The 20,951-nt window shown below is 43.5% G+C and overlaps 4 protein-coding genes across 10 annotated transcripts in view; 2 read left to right on the top strand and 2 right to left on the bottom strand.

Moving 5' to 3' along the window:
- The first annotated feature begins 5,126 nt into the window (after nucleotides 1–5,126).
- LOC129191322 (chromosome alignment-maintaining phosphoprotein 1-like) lies at nucleotides 5,127–9,129 on the top strand. The gene is made up of 3 exons (XM_054794565.1): nucleotides 5,127–5,176; nucleotides 7,564–8,379; nucleotides 8,471–9,129. The coding sequence occupies exons 2-3, from the start codon at nucleotides 7,566–7,568 to the stop codon at nucleotides 8,821–8,823; spliced, it is 1,167 nt and encodes a 388-aa protein (XP_054650540.1). The 5' UTR covers nucleotides 5,127–5,176; nucleotides 7,564–7,565; the 3' UTR covers nucleotides 8,824–9,129.
- Nucleotides 9,032–19,954, bottom strand: fbxo3 (F-box protein 3). Of its 2 annotated transcripts, none has more exons than XM_054794548.1 (12): nucleotides 12,842–19,954; nucleotides 12,150–12,239; nucleotides 11,908–12,071; nucleotides 11,351–11,465; nucleotides 11,040–11,250; nucleotides 10,893–10,938; nucleotides 10,739–10,823; nucleotides 10,547–10,669; nucleotides 10,357–10,472; nucleotides 10,152–10,259; nucleotides 9,964–10,043; nucleotides 9,032–9,899 (listed from the first exon to the last, which is right to left on the bottom strand). In XM_054794548.1, exons 1-12 carry the CDS (start codon nucleotides 12,907–12,909, stop codon nucleotides 9,747–9,749), a joined length of 1,359 nt encoding a protein of 452 aa, XP_054650523.1. In that variant the 5' UTR covers nucleotides 12,910–19,954; the 3' UTR covers nucleotides 9,032–9,746. The 2 variants fall into 2 exon arrangements, with proteins under 2 accessions (XP_054650523.1, XP_054650527.1); XM_054794552.1 differs by having other exon boundaries at nucleotides 11,046–11,250; nucleotides 12,842–13,059.
- Nucleotides 16,634–20,145, top strand: f2 (coagulation factor II (thrombin)). The gene is made up of 15 exons (XM_054794483.1): nucleotides 16,634–16,799; nucleotides 16,983–17,063; nucleotides 17,132–17,211; nucleotides 17,289–17,313; nucleotides 17,508–17,573; nucleotides 17,641–17,749; nucleotides 17,825–17,961; nucleotides 18,222–18,518; nucleotides 18,596–18,712; nucleotides 18,782–18,908; nucleotides 19,018–19,185; nucleotides 19,263–19,436; nucleotides 19,547–19,725; nucleotides 19,805–19,875; nucleotides 19,953–20,145. Exons 1-15 carry the CDS (start codon nucleotides 16,739–16,741, stop codon nucleotides 20,100–20,102), a joined length of 1,842 nt encoding a protein of 613 aa, XP_054650458.1. The 5' UTR covers nucleotides 16,634–16,738; the 3' UTR covers nucleotides 20,103–20,145.
- Nucleotides 20,100–20,951, bottom strand: part of LOC129191241 (zinc finger protein ZFP2-like) — an 8,938-nt gene continuing 8,086 nt past the window's right edge. For all 6 annotated transcript variants that reach the window (XM_054794472.1, XM_054794464.1, XM_054794428.1 and 3 more), the window contains 2 exons: nucleotides 20,616–20,951; nucleotides 20,100–20,528 (listed from right to left, as the gene is read on the bottom strand). The exon at nucleotides 20,616–20,951 is cut by the window's right edge and continues 120 nt beyond it. In XM_054794472.1, the coding sequence (XP_054650447.1) occupies nucleotides 20,323–20,528; nucleotides 20,616–20,951 (542 nt within the window). In that variant the 3' untranslated portion in view covers nucleotides 20,100–20,322. The remainder of the gene's footprint in view (nucleotides 20,529–20,615) is intronic.

Here is a 20,951-nt window from a genome sequence, read left to right as displayed (position 1 = left end):
TGAAACCTTAGCATCATGCACTGAAGTCTAGCTGGTGCTACATGAATGGGCTTTTTGATCATCGTCACAAGAGGTTGGTGATCAGTCTCAATAGTGATTGGTTTGCCATGGATGTAAACGTGAACCTTTGAGCATGCAAACACAACTGCTAATAGCTCCTTTTCAATCTGGGCATATCGGGCTTCAGTGCCTGTGAGGGTGCGTGAGGCATAGGCCTCAGGTTTGCCTTCCTGCAGGCACGCGGCACCGACTCCATATTGTCAAGCATCAGGGTGACAGGTTGTAAACATCATAGTACCGGTGGGTTTGACATGTGCCCTTTTAAAGTGTGAAAAGCATGTTGCTGCTGTTCATGCCATGACCACTCAGTGTCTTTGTGGGTAAGTTATCGGAGTGGAGCAGTAATTTCACTATAGTTGGGTATAAGTTGTCCAAAGTAGGTGACCATACCAAGAAATCTCTGCAGGGCTGGAACATTAGCGGGCTCAGGTATTTCACTAATTGCTTTGGTTTATGCCGTGTCTGCCTTTAAACCCTGCGCAATGAAAATATGACCTACGTAACTGACCTGGTTCAGCCTGAACTTGCACTTGAGGGCTTGACTTTCAACTTGACCTGTCTGGCTCTGTTGAGTACTTTTCGCAGGTTGGCATCATGCTCCCGAACGTCCTTGCCTGCAATAAGTATGGCATCCACGATGATTGCACAGGGGTAACCAGCGAATATCTGCTCCATGGAATGCTGGAACACCTCGCTGGCAGAGCTGATACCGAATGGCATCCACAAGAACCTGTAACGACCAAAACAGGTGCTCAAAGTGGTTACCAGTGAGGATCTGTCAGAATGAGTTCTTAGCATCTAGGACTGAGAAAGCTGTTGCGTTGGACATTTGTGATGCAACCTCATTCACAGTGCGCGTAGGGTGATGTGGTCTCAGACTGATGCAGATCCTGATTTTCTTCTTGTCCTTTTTGTTGATAGCAACCATAGAGGATACCCAGTCAGTGGGCTCGAAATTGGTGTGATGACACCTAACTCTTGCATTCCGTCTAGTTCAGCTTTGACTTGGTCTTTCTTGCAACTGGAATGCCGTGTACAGGGTGAACGACAGGTCTCACCTCCAGGTCAAGTGTCATTCAATATGTGACTGGCAGCTTCCCTAGCTCATCTGTGAAAAGGTCACTATATTCACTTTGATTTGATGAGTGAAATCTTGATCAGTACTGGTACCCGCTTGGTGAACTTGAAACATTGCTGAAGTGCGACATGAGTATCCACATTAAAAGGAAAGGACTTTAACAGCGGGCCGCACGGTGGTCTAGTGGTTAGCATGTTGGCCAACACAGGAACAGCCTGGGAAGACCTGGGTTCGAAAAGAAATGCCCTCCCCTGGGCATTTCTGTGTGGAGTTTGCATGTTCTCCCCGTGTGCGCGTGGGTTTTCTCCGGGTACTCCGGCTTCCTCCCATTCGCAAAAACATGTAGGTGAGGTTAATTGGTGACTCTAAATTGCCCATAGGTATGAATGTGAGTGTGAATGGTTGTTTGTCTATATGTGCCCTGCCATTGGCTGGCGACCACTCCAGCGTGTACCCCGCCTGTCGCCCGAAGTCAGCTAGGATAGGCTCCAGCATGCCCCCGCAACCCTAATGAGGATGAAGCGGTATAGAAAACGGATGGATGGATGGACTTTAATAGCAAGCAAGAGTCACTGTTCCACTGATCGCTGCCACCTGCAGGCTGATGATGGCGATGATCAAACTGAGGGGAGAGCAAACGCTGCTGGATTGGGGTGGGTGGAGTCACGCCCCATAGAGGAGGAAATTGTTATTGTGGTATGCCAATGCGTTCAACAAGTAAAACCTAAACCTTTTGAACATTTACATACTACGTTTCACTGTCACTGTCCTCTTCTTCCATGTCCATCTGGTGGAGTGCCTTCCTTAGTCTTTGTTTGGATTTGCAACACTTTCTGAAGAGATTCATTTTCTTGCATGCGCTGCACTGTTTGTCTTTGACTACCACCATCCCAAGTAACATAACATTCTCCTATTGTTCCCGCAATGTTCCACACTTATGTAACATTCTTGGAACATTATCGAATGTTCTATGTTCTATTCTATATGTGCCTCAAGATTCCAGCAAACATATTCCGAACGTTCCCACGTAATGCTAGCAGAACGATCAATGAACGATCCGACTGTTTAGTCCCCTGGGTCGAGGACACGCGCATGCGCAAGGCCCAAGTACAGACCCTTTCCAAAAAATTAGAATGTCATGGAAAAGTTGTTTAATTTCCATAATTCCATTCAAAAAGTTAAACTTTCATAGATTATAGATTCAGGGCCCACAATTTAAACTATTTCAAGTGTTTGTTTATTTTTACATAATTTGGGCTTCCAGCTCATAAAACCCACAAAAACAGGAATTCCAAAAATTAGAATACTGTGAAGAAATCACCATTTACTTCTCAGTTTTTGCAGGAAAAAAAAGAAAGAAATTAGGATCACATCAAATCAATCAAAATATGGTACTTTCAAAACGATATGTCAATCTTCAATACTTGGTTGGGAATCCCTTTGCCTTAATCACTGCCTCGATGCGACGTGGCATTGAAGCAATCAGCCTGTGGCATTGCCTGGGAGTTATGGAAGCCCAGATTTCCTTGATGCTTGCTGTCAGCTCTTCTTTGTTGTTGGGTCTGGTGCCCCTCATTTTCCTCTTGAGAATACCCCATAGATTCTCAATGGGGTTTAGGTCCGGTGACTTGGCTGGCCAGTCAAGCACTGTGATGGCATGGGCATCAAACCAGGTTTTGGTGCTTCTGGTGGTATGGGCAGGGGCCAGGTCCTGCTGGAAGATTAAATCTACATCTCCATACAGATCCTCAGCAGAAGGAATCATGAAGTCCTCTAAAACATTCTGGTAGACTGTTGCGGTGACCTTGGATTTAAGAAAGCAGAGTTTACCAACACCTGCACCGGACATTGCACCCCAAATCATGACGGACTGTGGATATTTCACACTGGACCTCAGGCAGCTTGGGTTGTTCCTCACCCGTCTTCCTCCAAACCCTTGGACCTTGATTCCCAAATGAAAGGCACACTTTACTTTCATCGGAAAAGAGGACCTTGGACCACTGGCCAACAGTCCAGTCCTTCTTCTCCTTGGCCCAGTGGAGACGCTTCCTACGTTGGCTCAGGTTCAGAAGTGGCTTGACCCGAGGAACCCGACAGTTGTAGCCCATCTCCCAGATGCGCCTGAATGTGGTGTTTTTTGAAGCTGTGACTCCCGCCTCATTCCACTCTTTCTGGATCTCTGCCAGATTCTTGAATCTTGCCTGTTTGATAATCCGCTGAAGCCCACGGTCATCTCTTTTGCTGGTGCATCTTCTCCTGCCACATTTTGCCCTTCCTCTAGACTTTCCATTGATATGCTTGGACACAGCACTCTGTGAACAACCAGCCTCCTTAGTTATGAACTTTTGTGGCTTACCCATCCTATGGAGGGTATCAATGATGGTCTTCTGGCCAGTTGTCATGTCTGCAGTCTTCCCCATATTGAACCCAACTGAGACAATTGAACCAAACTGAAGCAATTTAATGACACCTGGGGAAGCCTGTGCAGGTGATTTGAGTTTAGTAGATGATTAGTGTGTGACACTCATGTCATTCACATTCATGTCCTGCAAAATTTGGGCTGATTTCTTCACAGTATTGTAATTTTTGGAATTCCTGTTTTCATGGGTTTAATGAGCTGGAAGCCCGAATTATGTAAAAATAAACAAATAAATACTTGAAATTGTTTAAATTGTGGGCCCTGAATCTATAATCTATGAAAGTTTAACTTGAATGGAATTATGGAAATTAAACAACTTTTCCATGACATTCTAATTTTTTGGAAAGGGTCTGTATATTTCATATTTAATTCCACCCTTATGGAATCACAGGAGTGCCAAAATTAAAAGGGAATACGTGTGGAAATACAAAGAGAATCAATAATAAAAAATATACAAATGTAGCCATATTCTTTTTTTCCATTTTGTCATTGCTTTTTCTGTATTGTCTTTGTTTTTTCCAATTTGCCGGTGTTTTTACTGTTTTGTATTTGTCTTTTCAACTTGTGTTTTGTCATTGCATTTAGTAATGACAAAGACAAAAGAATGATTTCTGTATTGTCTTTGTTTTTTCCATTTTGGCATCGGTTTTCCTCTTTTGTTTTTTCCATTTGTGTTTTTTCATTTAGTAATGGCAAATGCAAAAGAATGACTGCCAGGAAGATGACTAGTCCATACGTGATTACACAATTCCTGCTTGCAGTGGCTATGTAGTTATGGAAACTCGGGAGCCCAGAAAAAATGTCACGGACAGAAAGTATAGACGCAAATACACGTTTATCAAACGTAAACGCGGGAAATTTAAATGTGATAAGGCATTTACCTCCTCAAGATTGCACCACACAGCTTCATCCATATCTGCATTCATCAATGCAGATATAGCCTTTAAAGACTTTTTTATAAAAACTTTCCATGACATCTTCCACCAACCAAGCAATTGCTCATAATTCTCATTGAACACCTCTTCTCAATTCGTCCACGTCCACCATATTTAAATTTCCTACTTCTACTTTCTGTCCATGACATTTTTTCTGGGCTCCCGAGTTTCCATAACTACATAGCCACTGCAAGCAGGAATCGTTTAATCAAGTATGGACTAGTCATCATCCTGGCAGAATGGCTGTGGGCGGGTCATTCTTTTGCATTTGCATGCTATTGCATTTGCCATTACTAAATGAAAAAACAAAAGGAAAAGACAAAGACAAAACTGGAAAAGTGACGCCAAAATGGAAAAAACAAAGACAATACAGAAATCATTCTTTTGTCTTTGTCATTACTAAATGCAATGACAAAACACAAGTGGAAAAGACAAATACAATACAGGAAAAACACCGGCAAATTGGAAAAAAAGACTATGACTACTTGTATATATTTTTTTTATTATTGATACTCTTTGTATTTCCACATTAGTATTTTTTTTTGTAATTATTGATTCTCTCTGTATATCCACACGTATTCCCTTTTAATTTTGGCACTCCTGTGATTCCATACTATGATTCCATACCGTTTGACAGAACGGCAGATAATCCCCACCCCGTCCTTCTCTGTGAGAAACGAACTGGTAAGTGAAGTCTTCATGTAATATAAATTACTATCCCATTCAGATACCATCACCTTTTTGTTATCGGTCACGAAATGTTAACTTTGTGTATTATTGCCGTTTAGTAAGGCGGTTTTAGCTTGATAGCATTATTGCTAGCATTCTCGCTCATAATAGCTACTTGGCAGCGAGATTCACAATTAAAACATATTAATTTTGTTATAATTAGCGCTTTTAATAGTTACACAAACATTGTTGTAACAAGCACCACGGTAAAGCAATTTGTTTATTTATATTTATCTGTAAGGAAATATTTAATATGTGCAGTCATTAGGGGAGAGTGGGGTAAGGAGTGACATTTTTTATTTAAAGTATGTAGTCCTTGAGGTAAGGAAAAATGAAACAGAATGAAAACATGTACCTTTATTTCAGGATGTCACCTATCAAATGAAATGATCTGAATGCATCTCTAACAAAGCTGCCCACACTGCAAAAAAAGGCCAAATACCTGTATAAGATAAAAAGACTAGATTTTGGGCAAAAAAACCCTACTTAAAACTAGAGAAATTATCTGCCATGCAGCAAGTACATTTTACTTGGTAAGAAATCCTAAATCAGTGTTTTTCAACCTTTTTTGCGCCAAGGCACATTTTTTTTATTGAAAAAACCCCGAGGAACACCACCAGCCGAAAATACTAACAAATGAACTCTGTAGCCCACATAGACGATATAAAGTTGTTCTCATCACGGTGTCAGTGTACGAATCAAATAAACAAAAATAACAAGTATTTTACAATCATTCACATTTCTACTCGCTCAGTGTGAAACCTGGGCCTGTTTGGATGAACACAGAGCTAATTCCTGGCAGGAATTTAAAAAAAAAAAGACACAACGCTTTTCCTCAACAACTCTCAGTCTTTATTTGGAGATGGTGTTTAAGCTTACTTGTGACCAGAGCATTGTTGGATAGCTTCTCACCACACACACCAAGCACAACGTAGTCGTTTCCTTGGATCTCCTGTGAAAGTAAATCCAAATGAAAGACAGCTAGTATTGCCTCGGGCAAGACATTTTGCTTCAGTTATCCGTCTTTGCTTTCTTTTGACCTCCACTCATACTCGGGCCTTCATCTGAGTCCGAATTTTTTCCAGGGTGCAGTTCAGAGTTAGCATCTTTCCTTTTCAAAAACTTGTCCGTCACTGTTTCGCTCGCCACAATGCCACTGTCACCGCCATCTGACATCCATGCATTGATTCTTTTGCCTGTACAAAGCAATTAGCTACCTGCTGCCACCTACTGATACGGAAGTGTATTACATGGTTACTCTGCCGATCACTACTCGACCGCACAGACACTCGGCAAAGGCACATTATTTGCGGATAAAAAGGTGAAATTGGATACTTTTCCACGGCACACTAGTGTGCCACGGCACAGTGGTTGAAAAACACTGTCCTAAATTATGATTTCTATATCTACAAATAAGCAGGACTGAAATCCTAGATTTACATTTTTGTATATAAAAATGAGCAGGACCTTTAAGCTGGAAATACTTATTTTTAGAATAAAATACTTATTTTTTGTTTACCTTATTAGAAGCGATAAAAAGTGGGGGAAAAAATTCAGGGAGTTGGCAACTCCAAGTCCAGAACCAGCTGGGTTCATCAAGAGTAAGATGTTTTCTTTTGTTAAAGGGCTCTTTTTCTTTATCTATGCAAACAGCATAAGCTAAGATGAGTAAATGCTACTTGACACGAATGTTCAAGCCAACAGTCTAGAAATAACACATAGGTGACATCTCGCGATAATTACGGTAAAACGAGCTCTTGGCTGGCAGCAGCGTTGTTTTATTGGCCAGTCACATAGATTTGTACTTAAGTAACACGCTTTTGATTGGTGAGGCTGTAGGGTGACGCAAAGGAGCCATGCATTCTGATTGATCCGTCTCAGGCGCTAGCATAGACGTCACTGCAAGCGCATTTGTTTCACATTTTTACCCCAAAATGAAGTTTTGCAATCGTTTCCCGCTGTGAATCCTCTACTCCTTCTGGACAACAAGTTTGTTACCGTGGATGGCATCCGTCAGGGATATCAGGTCAGTAGAAATGACGTCAAATTGTACACTTAAGCTAATTAGCTGCATAGTTAGCCGCTTTGTACATTTCCATCGTGACAAACATGGCCAAATGATGAAACCGTTTGTGAGACACTTTAAGAATAGCTTCTTTAGTTTATTAATTCAGCAATACGAAACAATTGGCGAAACAAGCAGAAATGTGGAAAGATTAATCTGAACCACCATGCCGCGACTGTTGCATTTAGAAGCCGTTTGACATCTACATGTTGTATGAAGCTAAAAATATACATATATTGTGATTACGTATTTGACATTTTTACATTACTTCTGGCAGTGATGTCACTCGTCGTACAGACTCGGGGGGAAGCGGGCGGTCTTGTTGCCGCACATCTCCAGTGTCCCTTCTGTGGTCATTTCTCCAAAAGCCACGCTCACCAGCTGTCCCACATGGCTACCACCCACCCCACCTGCCTGGATGACGTGACGATGGGTCGCCTGGGCAACATCCTAATTTACCAGAGTGGCGCCCAGCTGTTCCACTGTGCAGAGTGTTTTTACACCAGCAGAGACTTCAGCAAATTGTACCAACACATCATCTCCCAACACTGTGTGGATGAGACGGTGGGAGGCGCTGACGGGGAGGATGAAGGGAGTGAAAAGGGGGACAAGGATGTTGACGAGGAAGTGAAAGAAGCCGATGAAGAAGAGGATGAGACATCTCCTCTGGTAAAGAATAGTGTGGACAGAGAGGAGGAAGCTGAGGGGAAAGATGAAGATGGTGTCTCTCAGAGGATGGAGTCAGTTAAACCAGACAGTGAAGCAGATAAGACCGTGCTCCTCTTTTCAGATGGCATGTACCGCTGCCTGATCTGCAGCTGGAAAAATAAGCTGAAAGCTTTAGCCATCAACCATGTGGTGCGGAAACATGGCATCCCTCGGGTGTATGTCACCCAAAGGATCCGACAAGACACCTTCACTGACATGGACACATCTTCACCCAAACATCTGAGCAGCGTAACAGAGGAGGAGGAGGAGGTCGGGCTGAATGCTGACCTCCTAAAGGAGGAACTGGACATGACAGCCAAAGTGGTCCAATTCACCTCCAACCGCTATGTCTGCCTTATCTGTGGCTGGAAGACCAAAATGAAAGGTGATGAGGCCTCATAAGGCATGTGTTAAATGTTCATGAGGGAAACAGAAGTTGCAAATTGGATTAATTAATGCTCCTCTTTATCATACAGGTTTTGTCATAAGTCACGTGGTGCGTTGCCATGACGTTAAGCGGCCATACAGCTGCAAAGACTGCAATTCCTCCTTCTTCCTGCCCAGCCAACTACAGCAGCACATCAGAGCAGCTCACCGCCCCGGACGCTTCATCTGCCCCTTCTGCTGCTTCAGGTCACACGTCCTGGGCGGCTTCCGGAGGCACTGCAGCCGATGCAACGCCCGCGAGGAGGGGGAAGTTGTAGGACTAGCGATAGAAGAGGAGGCGAGAGGGGTAGTGAGCGAGGAGGAAACAAAAGCGACTAGAGCTGGGAGAAAAAGAGCACGGAGATTGATTGCAGACGGGGACGAGGAGCTGATGATGTTATAACTTGTAATTTGTTAGGGTTGTTTGTCTGTTTTACATAACTTAGCTCAGTAATGAACATTTATTGAGTCAAAAAACAAATCAAAGCCACCAGTCACATTAAAGTGACATGGTGAGCCATCACTTTTTTTCTACAGAAATTCAAAAGGAAACAAAAACCTGCAAATCTCACATCGCACAATGGTTCGCTATGAAAAACAGCTAAAGGAGGCAAAGATGTTTTAGCTTTATCACAAAGGAAGTGATCAAGTGCAACATTTTTTTGTGACCTCTTTACAATAACTTTCTGCAATAAAAGATTCATGTCAAACTGAAGCATTGATGGGTATTTTCTTCCAAAAACATCAGCGGGACATTACCAGCTTGTAAACAGAGTATTTTAGACAAAGGTATAATTTTTTTGTTTACAACGTCATAGTTTCCTCTCTTCTGTACTTACGGCCAAAGAGTTAAAAAAGGAAAATAGAACAATGATTGATAGATGTTTTCTTGGTCAAGCATGAAGCTTTCTAATTGCCTTGCTTTCTTTGTACTGTAAGAGGCTAAACAAGCCCGAGGTCGGGCGCCATGAAGTTGTGGCACACAAGATGTGGAAAAATGTCCCTATGGCAGTGGTTCTCAATTATTCTATGTCATACCCCCCCAAAGGAGACAGAATTTTTTACACCCCCATGATGTGAAATACTATTGAGAACCTTTCGTATCTGTACAGACCCCTGTATGAGATGCTAGCAGCACCAGCATTGTTCAAGCATGAATTAAGACTAACAAACATGCTAACCTTGAAGACATTTTATGAGTATAGTCCTCGTGCCTCTCAGAGCCCCACTATTTGAGAACTACGGCCCTATCCACAAACCACCACCAGAAAAACCTGAATGACAGACAGTCCACCTGGTTTCCTAGGCAATGCCTCAGTGTATACATTAGATGTGTCGTGGGCACCATTCTCCCTCCAAGACGGCCATATTCAGTTCCCTCAGATTGTTGTAGTTGTCCTCGTCTCCGTCTCCACAATTGCCACCGCCACTGTCGTCGTCATGGTTGTTGAAACTTGATGTGTAATCAGACGGCTCTTTCTGATGGGAGAAAGGATGGGCGCTTCATCACAGAAATTAAATTGGTCATTTGCTGTCATCTCACCATCTGCGACACGGGCTCTCTGAATGGCGGGCACACCATTTGAAAGCGAGGGATTGCAACATTGAAGACTTCCTTGTTGTCTGGAACAAGAAATAAATACAGAATGAAAACATTTATCACCAGGTTTTCACAATAACAGACACTGTTCTGTATAGGAAGTCTTGCATTATATGCTTTTATTTTGTTACCAAGTCTGTGGAAGGTATAGTGTCCCTCCATGTACTCTGAAGGTGTGGAGAAGGTGGTGCAGCTGGCATACTCATGGACTTTACCCGGCGTCATGACTGGAAACTCTCCTGCTCTCACACACACACACACACACACACAAGACTTAGCAGGTCATCTTATTCAATCAGTCAACCTGCATGTAGTCATATGATGCAAGCAGCGTACCGACCACGCCGGGCCCTTGGACCTCCTCCACGTTACCGTCAGAGGTGGTTATTTTCCAATAACGGCTGTCGAGCTGGCAGGCGGCCTCAGGTGGTGCGCTGCTCGACATCTCTATTCTAATCAAAAAAGGACATTTTGATTGAGGCAGTGTCAATAACAATGCAGACATCAAGAAGATAACGAATGCTACCTGATGCGGTAAGTAAAGAAGAAGTGCGGCGGATGGACGGAAGAAAGCTCAGGCAGGAAAGAGGTCGAAACAGAGACAGTGATGTCCCCAGTGGTCGTCACGCAGCTTTTATCATGCACATACCTTCAGCAGGAAGTGACATCACAATCTGTTGATAATGTTCCACTCTTTTAAACGATTACACGAATGTACCTGAAGATCTGGTCTCGGATGATTGGGTACTCTCCTGTGACCACGTTGTTTACGTATGTAGTGAACCATTCCAAAAAGGAGGAACCTGAGTGCACACAGACACACACACTTGTTCACATGTTACACCAACATATTGGTAACCACAGCAACAAACCTGTGATGAACATGTCCACAGCTGAGGGATCCTGAGCCGTCTGATCCTGGAAGACACAAAGCCGACAGGCATTTGACACACACACACCAGTGAGGTAATGCTCCCTGAGGGGGCTTTATTCTGGCAGGACATATAGACAGGAAGTACACAAACAGGGCAGGGGTAGAAGCTCTCAAACATGCGTCGCCCTTCAGTGTGCTCCAGAGCCATGTATTGGCTGAGGCCAGTGTGGAAGCAGAAGGTGAGTGGAAGGCAGCATCTCATCCCCTTCCTTTGTTGAAAACCTCCCGCTGCAGTCTCCACGTCCAGCAGCACCTCTGAGCGGTAGTGATTGGACAGCGACATACTCCCCATCAAACTGAGGATGCGCGCACACGCACACACAAACACACACACACACAGCTGGTTGTTAGACGGTGACAATGGCAGGGCTGTAAGGTGACAGGGTAGATACTGACCCTGGAATCACCAGCTTCTGGCCATTGTGGATGCGGTACGAGCACCGATAGTCTCCGGGAAGGCGGCAGCCGATCTGAGCCTCAATGCTGCTGAGCTCTGCCTCTGAGGCACCTTCTGAACAACCAAACATGAAAAGAAAAATGGCAAAACTCATGTGAAACAAGACACACACACACACTAAGGTACTTAGTGTTACACAACTATAAAGTAAATTAAATACATCAAGATGCACAGCAATTGATTGTTATTCAATTGTAATCCCACAAGGGGAAATTCAATTTGCACTCTGCTGTATATACTAAGGTGCATGCAAGGAGAGATGTGATGGAACACCTTTCAGCTGCTTTCACGGGTTAAAAATAATACTCATGTAAGTGTGCACCTACAGAGTTGCATACAGTTACTTTCAGTTCAGTTCAATTTAGTGTAGCAAAGTAATGTACTGTGTTTACTGTGGTTGTGATGTGCTTGCGGATGCTTAACATTTAATAAACATGGGCATACACTCCTCTTTCACCAGCATTACAAAAGTGATGAAAGCATCTTGTGACACCACCTTTCAGTGACGTGATCATGCGTGGACATCTCTGCCGCAGGAAGCTGGTCAGCTGTTCCCACGCTTTCTTCAGCACGGGGTAGTACTGGATGTAGCGGCCCAGGTCACGGTAATACTCTTTGAAGAGGTCGTACCAGGACCTTCCATTCTGCAGTCGCTCATTGCTGAACACATCAACACAAGTTTAGTACAAAACACACACACACACACACACAACTATGCAACAAGTAAGATTGTCTTACTCTGTGAGCAGCCAGTGTTTGGAACACAGTGGCCTCCACAAAGGGTTGTGTTTGGACAAGTCATTCAGTCGTCTGTTGATGAAACTGACACTGCAACCCAAACACACACACAAAGATCCAGCTGCAGTTCAACGCTTGGAAAACACTGTTACAACTGGCTGACGATATTGGTAATTAAATAGATCATAAAATGAAATGTATTTTTCGGAAAAAATACAAGTTAGGTTATTTAGCGTGGTTTGCCAAAAACACAAATCAATTACAAAATCATGTATCCATGACTATTTGAGCAATTCTTCAGTTCTTCAGCCTGACTCATTAGCAAGCGACTGTCATGCCAAATTGGAAAGTCATCATCTTGCTTGACTCTACAGCTCTTAGCAGGTGGCTAAGTGATGACTTATCTTCATCTTGTTTTCAGTAAAATGCCACTTCCTCATCGGTTCGGTGTCATCCAATAATATTTCAATTAGACAGAAATACCATATCAAGAAACTGCTACTGTTGTTACTGTTTTAATTACTTGGGTAACAAAGTTCTGGTGGTGGTGGTGGTTGTTGTTGTTGTTGTTAGCCGCCTGTTAGCTCAGCCGCAGTTGTTAGCCGACAACCGCTTTACCTCCCGCTTGTTTTCTGAAGTAAACATTGACATTGCCATGTTACTGGAGGTAAGGTTCAGTGTCACATACTCACTGGATCAAGTCTCTAAAGTCCAGGAAGGACAATATGTGCAGCAGCGGGTCTGAAGGGAGAAGATCCATCAGGAACTACGCTGCCCCAATGTTTGCGAGCTTCTTCTTCTTCAACCCCTTTAACTGGTGTGTGCAAACGATTTGAAGGCGCACTGTCGCCCCCAATTGGATTATAAGGGAACTTCAAGGCGGCATGTTCTCGACCTGATGACAGGTGGTGAAAAATGACCCACCAGTAATTACTAACTAGTGATTCCCTTATTATACATACCTTCCTCGTGTCTTCTGGTTCCAAGATAAAAGCTGTGAATTACAAGTAGCTTGTCAGCGTTGTGGTTGGGAGCTCACGTTGACATACATTGAAAAGTTCTTCTGCAGATTTTTAGGTCTGATGTGTAGACACAAAAAACATATGTTCATGCTGCAAAAGAAGCAGGGGTGTCCTAACGTTTCCCACCAAGGGCCACATACTGAAAAATGAAAGAAGGCAAGGGCCACTTTGATGTTTATGCTAAGAATTATGCTGCATCTCATCTTTGTGATATACTGTAAGTCTAAAGGCGTATCATCAGTATGATGATGACTTAACTATCTTCTTAAATAATATTTATAAAATTCCGCTCTGTAATATTTTGACTTTATTCCCATATTATATTTTCCCCCTAACCTAATTTTTTTTAAAATTACAACTTATTTTGTTTTGTTTGTTTCTCATATTGCTTTTAAAAATAACATATTTTTTCTTTAATATTTCAACTCTCGCCGAACGGAGGCCGCGTGGTTAGCATGTTGGCCACATAGTCAGGAGATCGGGAAGACCTGCGTTTGAATCTCTGCTTGGGCATCTCTGTATGTTCTCCCCGTGCGCGCATGGGTTACTTGGAGACTCTAAATTGTCCATAGGTACGAACGTGAGCGCTTGGCCAAAGTCAGCTGGGATAGGCTCCATCATATCCCCGCAACTCTATGATATACTAAAATGACATTATTTTGTTTCATATTACAAGTTTGTCTACTTTTGTAAAATTAAAGTTGTTTTGTTTTCCCATTTGTTTTTGTTTTTTTACTTTTACAACTATTTTAACTTTCTTCTTGTACATTTTTTTCCTCATAATTATGACTTTACTCTACTTAATTTTCCAATAATGACAACTTTATTTCTCGTTTTTTGTGTTTCTCAAAATATTCCAACTTTAAAATAATTACTTCTCTTTTTTTTTTAATATGACAACTTTATGCTTCTAACATGCTGCAATTGGCTGGCGGCCAGTTCAGGGTGTACCTCGCCTCTCTCCCTAAGTCAGCTGGGATAGGCTCCATCATATCCCCGCAACTCTATGATATACTAAAATGACATTATTTTGTTTCATATTACAAGTTTGTCTACTTTTGTAAAATTACAGTTGTTTTCCCATTTGTTTTTGTTTTTTTTACTTTTACAACTATTTTAACTTTTTTCTTGTACATTTTTTTCCTCATAATTATGACTTTACTCTACTTAATTTTCTAATAATGACAACTTTATTTCTCGTTTTTTGTGTTTCTCAAAATATTCCAACTTTAAAATAATTACTTCTCTTTTTTTTAAATATGACAACTTTATGCTTCTAACATGCTGCGATTGGCTGGCGACCAGTTCAGGGTGTACCTCGCCTCTCTCCCTAAGTCAGCTGGGATAGGCTCCAGCATACCCCTGAGACCCTAGTGAGACAAGCGGCGTAGAAAACGATGAATGCTAATGGTGCCTTCGTGCATTGCCGGCCTGCATGCGTGGTATTCATGCTTGCATGCTTGAGCGATACACAAGCCTCCAGCTAGGTGGCAGCAGTGCTCAAACTAATCAACAGGCTGCATGTTCAACCTGGTAGAAAAAGTACACAGCAACGCAGGTGTGCAAACCGAAGGAGACAGATGCAAGGACGTGATGATAACTGCAACAGAATCACCAGGAAATGCAACCAAGCAAACATAGTCCTTGGTTTACCGTGAATATGGTGGCAACAAGGACAGACCCATGTGTGAAACATTTCCACTTTTCCGTTTTGACAATCACACAGACTGAGCAGTCCTGCTTAAAAGTTACAAACGGAATTGATCAACTTAACTTGGAAATTGTTTTACGTTGCTGCAGATGCTATCTGAGATCATTTTATTTATCTGTTTTGATAAATCAGGTGATTGTATGCACAATGCCGGTGCCAGCAATTCATGCCGTGTTTATTATAGTTAAATGAATATTTTTAAAGGTTCTAAATAATATCTCAATTCGGTGAGCGTTTTAAAATGTGGTAGGGGCATGAAAGAAAAATAATTGAGAAGCTAACCTACCGTAATCTGAATGAACTCTAGTGCAGCACTGTGCTTTCAATGTTCTCTCCCCTCTCTATCAATATTTGCTCTGCTATGTGCTGGTCCACACTTTAACTTAAAGCTGATTGTTGAAGTTCAAGAGGGACCACGCTCATTAGGATTAGATGACTGAAAACAGACTAGAAAGTGTTCTTGCTTGTCACAGACGATGACATCACTGTGTGTGCTGCATTTTCAACTTCATTTCAAATTGGAGTTGAAAGCCTACACTTGGAACACATCCACATTGTTTTATTTCCAATCTATTGTAGTGTATCAAGGCAACTGCATGAATATCTGTATCACTGTCCAAGTACTTCTGGGAATCCTCCTGTGTCTCCATCATTTGAATGCAGACAGCGTCTGCGGGCGTATGCTATCCACATGATCTCATGCGTTCAGAGACACAGATCCCATCCAGTCAACACACTCACGCAATCTAAACCTCCATAATCAGATCACACATGATGACTCTGCCATCTTTGTCTGTCTGAGCCTAACCTGGTTTAAATGACTAGATTCTAGCATTTCCATTTTTTTATGGAAAAACAAGCCACCACATACAAGCTTAATAACTTCATAAAAAGCTAACGTTTGTGGGGGTTTGGAACTACCAAACGTTTACAATTGTACTCTTCTTTACAAATAATACTACAGTGTATCATCAAATCAGCAAACTTTGGGTGAGTGAGCGGCAGGGTACACCTTGACTGGTCACCAGCCAATCGCAGGGCACATATAGACAACTCCCATTCATACCTACGGGCAATTTAAAGTCGCCAATTAACCTAACATGCATGTTTTTGGGCGTGTGGAAGGAAACCGGAATACCCGGAGAAAACCGCACGGGGAGAACATGCAAACACCACAAAGAGATGCCCAAACGGAGAATCGGACCCAGATCTTCCAGACTGTTTGGCCAACATGCTAACTACTTGGCCACCGTGCAGCCACTGAACAAAGATTCAGTGGAGAAAACCAAATATACGACCTGTCATTTATCAGACCATCAACTGGGGGCCCCTCCTCCTGCTGTGTTCTGCCGCTGCCTCCTCCGTAGGTTGACTTGCTGTCTTCTTCTCTCCCTGTGCCAATGTGGGTGCAGTTACAAATTATTCATTAATTAATGTTTTTGTCCAACTTACATTGCTATGTTACTTCCTAATGTTCAATCCCTGATTGCCCACCCTCTGTTGGCCTGCAATCACGTATTATTTTGCTTTCTACCCACTTAATTGCAAATAAATAAGAGTTCTGTACAAGACACTCACAGCAGGAGTATATACTGTAGGACTTACCTGGCACAATAAGGCATACAGATCAGTTGTCCTGTCAAACAGGACAGGTAAAAAAAAATATAAAGGAGCAAAAAAAATTATATTGGGTAACCAGATCATATCGAGCTGGTTGAGTAAGTGTAAACAAGTGACTGAGTCAAACTTTGACTTTGCGGTCAATATTCCCACCTATCAGACAACGCTAGGGTCTACTGAGAGATGACAGGAGTCCACTAGTTTTGGTTTGGAGGTTCTGCTCGGAGGTCTAGATCATGGTCGGCCCGACGTCTTATCTTCTTCTGTTGCTGCTGCATGGCTGTCTGGCAGAACACGGTATTTCATCTTTGCTTATTTCCTTCATACCAGCCGCTGAAGTGAAAATGGTAGTGTCTATATGAGAGTGAAAACTTTACAACATCAGGTACAGTTGAAATGAAGGCTGTTGAGAGCAGGTAGTCAAAATAACAGGAACACCTTTTAGTAGTAGTGGTGTATTAAAATATGTTGTATATGCAGTTTTTCTTAACAGCCAGCTGGCCTCAGAAGTTCTGGTCCGAGGCCGACGAGCCAATCAACTGTTTGAAGAGCTGAAACCAGGTAAGCACCTACTCCCCAGGATGAAAGAGGCAAGCCTAGTCAACATGGGTTGGTGTGATTGTTCTCAGGGGACCTTGAGCGAGAGTGCGTGGAGGAAATTTGTGACCATGAAGAGGCCAGAGAGGTGTTCGAACAGACTGACAAAACAGTACGAGTATACTGATTTGAATGTGCTGACCGTGAAAGCCACTCAAAGTCTAACTACAATTCTTGGTTTCCCTTTAGGAAACCTTCTGGCTAAAATATCAGGGTGAGTACACTGTGGCATTTAACTCAACGATGCTAACACTAACCAAGTTTTGCAATAACACAAGGAAGAGTATACAAAGCTACTAAACAGTAGCTGTGTCTCTTCCAGAGGTTTAATCAAACATGAACAAAGTCCATAGTGGTTGAGGCACACAATTAAACAAACTGCCTGTGTGCGTGTGTGCCTGCACGCAGATTGCAAAGGAACAACACTGGATCGAACACCTGACAACATCAATGTGATCAGACAATGTGTAGGAGGTAAAAGCAGATAGATGACTAACGTTAATGTGAGTGAACGTCATTAATTCTGTGTGTCTGTGCTCAGGTCAGTGTATTTACGGCAAAGGACTCAACTATGACGGAGACATCCACATCACTAAATCAGGGAAACTGTGTCAGAGTTGGAATCAGGGCTTCCCACATCCCATAATAAGGTAGCAGCTCCGCCACCAACACACACACACTCATTGGCTGAGTCAATGGCTACATATTTCGACACTTGTCTTCAGGGAGTTCAACGCTTCAGAACCTGGCAGCATCCTCAAGGAGAACTTCTGCCGAAACCCCGATAACCAAGCAGGGGGACCCTGGTGTTTCACTCAGGATCCGACAGTCCAGAAGGAGACATGCTTGGTTCCGATATGTGGCAAGTCACACACATGCACGTTAACTTTACTCAGGATGACTTTGCACAGCTAGCTTTGCTCAGGGTTACCCACATTACAGCAGAACATTGACCCATTTGGACTTTCTTTCAGTTGAGTTTGAGATGTCAGTGGCTAACTTCACTACTATTTTGGGCCATCAAACTACTTATACAGAGCACTAGCTGTTCACTATCATGCTTTTAAAAAGGTACAAAGGAGGAATAAGAGATATTCAACATTCAACGTTTTTCCTCGAAAGGGGAACACTTTGTTCCATCCACTGTGGCCCCTGCACCAAAAAGGGATGCGAGTGAGTGTTTAACGGATAACGGCATAGACTACATTGGTGATCTGGCTGTCACTCTGCGGGGCTACACCTGCCTGCCGTGGTCAATGCCGGAGGTCAAGATGCTGAGCAAGAACAAAGACTTCTTACCTGAAGTGACCCTGCAGGACAACAAATGTCGTAACCCGGACAATGACCCTGAGGGCCCATGGTGCTATGTGCAGATGTCTGGGAACGTGTCAGTGGATTACTGCGACCTCGAGCTGTGTGGTAAATGTGATGCTAGCAAGACTACTATAACCGTTACAGGACACCAATGGTGGCTCTCATATGTGTGTCACCTGCAGAAGAACATTTGCTTGACGACGAGTTGCCGGTTGAGTCTGATGATCGTCAGCGCTCCGTCCTCGCACCTCCCAGGAAGGCCTTTTTTAACCCTAGCTTCTTTGGACAAGGAGAGACTGGTAAGACACTGATTGACAATGAAGTTGCATGCCGTGAAAACTGATGCTGCTGAGCTTGCTGTGTGGCAGTGTGTGGAGAGCGCCCCCTGTTTGAAAAGCTGCAGAAGGAGGACGCCAACGAGAAGGAGCTGCGGGAGTCCTACATAACTCAGCGCATTGTTGGGGGCAATGATGCCCAGGTGGCCTCTGCCCCATGGTAACCACACATGAACTGCCATAGCAACTTGAGTCTATTCCCTCCATACCCTGCTGTCAATGAAGATACCCCATTTGATATCGAGTTCAAATGTGACTGCGTCCACCAGGCAGGTGATGCTGTACAAACGAAGCCCGCAGGAATTGCTGTGCGGCGCCAGCCTTATCAGCGATCAGTGGATCCTCACGGCCGCTCACTGCATCCTCTACCCACCATGGAACAAGAACTTCACCACTAATGACATTCTGGTGCGCTTGGGAAAACATAACAGGGCCAAGTAAGACAAAACATTCCCTGGCCACCACGTTTCTGGACACACCAACAACTTTGCTTGTGCTTTTCTTGCTCTGTCAGGTTTGAACGCAACATTGAGAAGATTGTAGCGATTGACAAAATCATTGTCCACCCAAAGTACAACTGGAAAGAGAATCTGAACCGAGACATTGCACTGCTGCACATGAGGCGGCCAATCGTCTTCACAGACGAGATCCACCCTGTCTGCCTCCCTAACAAGAAGGTGGCTAAACTGTGAGTCCACACATAGTTTACTGAGGGACACCTTAGAATGCGACACAAATGGCTTGCTGTGTAAGCACAATGAATATTGATTGAGATGTGACTTTTCTTTTCGCAAACAGGCTGATGAATGCAGGGTTCAAAGGTCGAGTGACCGGCTGGGGAAACCTAAAGGAAATCTGGGGCTCATCTCAGAGAGCGTTACCAACTGTTCTTCAGCAGATCCATCTGCCCATCGCGGATCAGAGCACTTGTAAAAGCTCCACTTCCATCAGGATCACTGATAATATGTTCTGTGCCGGTACTGTATTTTTGTTCCACTCCACTTTTTTCATCTGGATCGCAAGGCCTCCTCACATTACACTGAAACCTATTCATAGGTTATAAACCCGAAGACACAGAGCGAGGTGACGCTTGCGAGGGAGACAGCGGTGGACCCTTTGTGATGAAGGTGAAAGGCACATCATATTTGTCAACTCTTTCAATTATTTGCAATGTTTAAAAACCTGTTTTTTGTTTTTTTTGCAGCACCCAGCAGAGAACCGCTGGTACCAGATTGGCATTGTGTCATGGGGTGAGGGTTGTGACCGCGATGGGAAGTATGGCTTCTTCACGCATGTTTTCAGGATGAGCAGGTGGATGAGGAAAGTCATTGAAAACTCTGAAGATGACGAGTAGACTTATGCATATTTACACTAATAAAATTTGTTTGATTCACAAATGACTCTGAATGACATGAAGCAACACACAAATACAATCAACGTTGTCTATCAACGGTTACAATAAAACATTTCAGTTAAAATTTCAGTAAAAACTTACTGTACTGACACCCTTCAGACATGCCAGTGACAACACTAGCAAAAGTTCATCACTTCATTTAAAAGCACTAAAAAAAGTGTCAAACTTCATCGGCTGCCTTCGGCTCACCACCAGCTTGCTTGTGTGTCAATAGGTGTCTGTTAAGGTGAGTCTTGCGAGTGTAGCTCTTGGGACAGGAAGTGCAGGCGTATGGACGATTGTTGCTGTGACACAACATGTGTTTCTTCAGATCGAACTTCCTCCGTAAACATTTTCCACATTCGGGACAGGAAAAAGGCTTCTCGCCTAGCATCCAAGTACACCAAACAGAGCCGTCAGCCACATTCACATCTGGGGCGTTAAACATTTGGAGAGAAGAGCAGTGCAACTTACCAGTGTGGATGCGGCGATGTTCAGTGAGGTGACAGGAATTTGAGAAGGACTTCCCACACTCCTGGCAGGTGAACGGACGTTCACCTGTGTGAATCCGCATGTGTTTTTGCAGGTCGCCTCCGGATGGCCAGCCCTTGCTGCAAAATGTGCACACATACGGGCGTTCCCCGGTGTGCCGCCGCACATGCACATTGAGGCCAGCAAGCGCAGCAAAGTCTTTGGGACAGTAGGGGCAGCGGTACGGCCGCTCACCACTGTGCCTCCTCAGGTGGCCCTCCAGCCCATCACGTGTCTTGAACCATTTGCCGCATTGAGGGCAGAGGAAGCGGTTGTCCG

Source organism: Dunckerocampus dactyliophorus, chromosome 1, assembly GCF_027744805.1.
Source record: "Dunckerocampus dactyliophorus isolate RoL2022-P2 chromosome 1, RoL_Ddac_1.1, whole genome shotgun sequence".
NCBI lineage: Eukaryota > Metazoa > Chordata > Actinopteri > Syngnathiformes > Syngnathidae > Dunckerocampus > Dunckerocampus dactyliophorus.
This window is presented reverse-complemented; position numbering and strand designations above follow the sequence as displayed.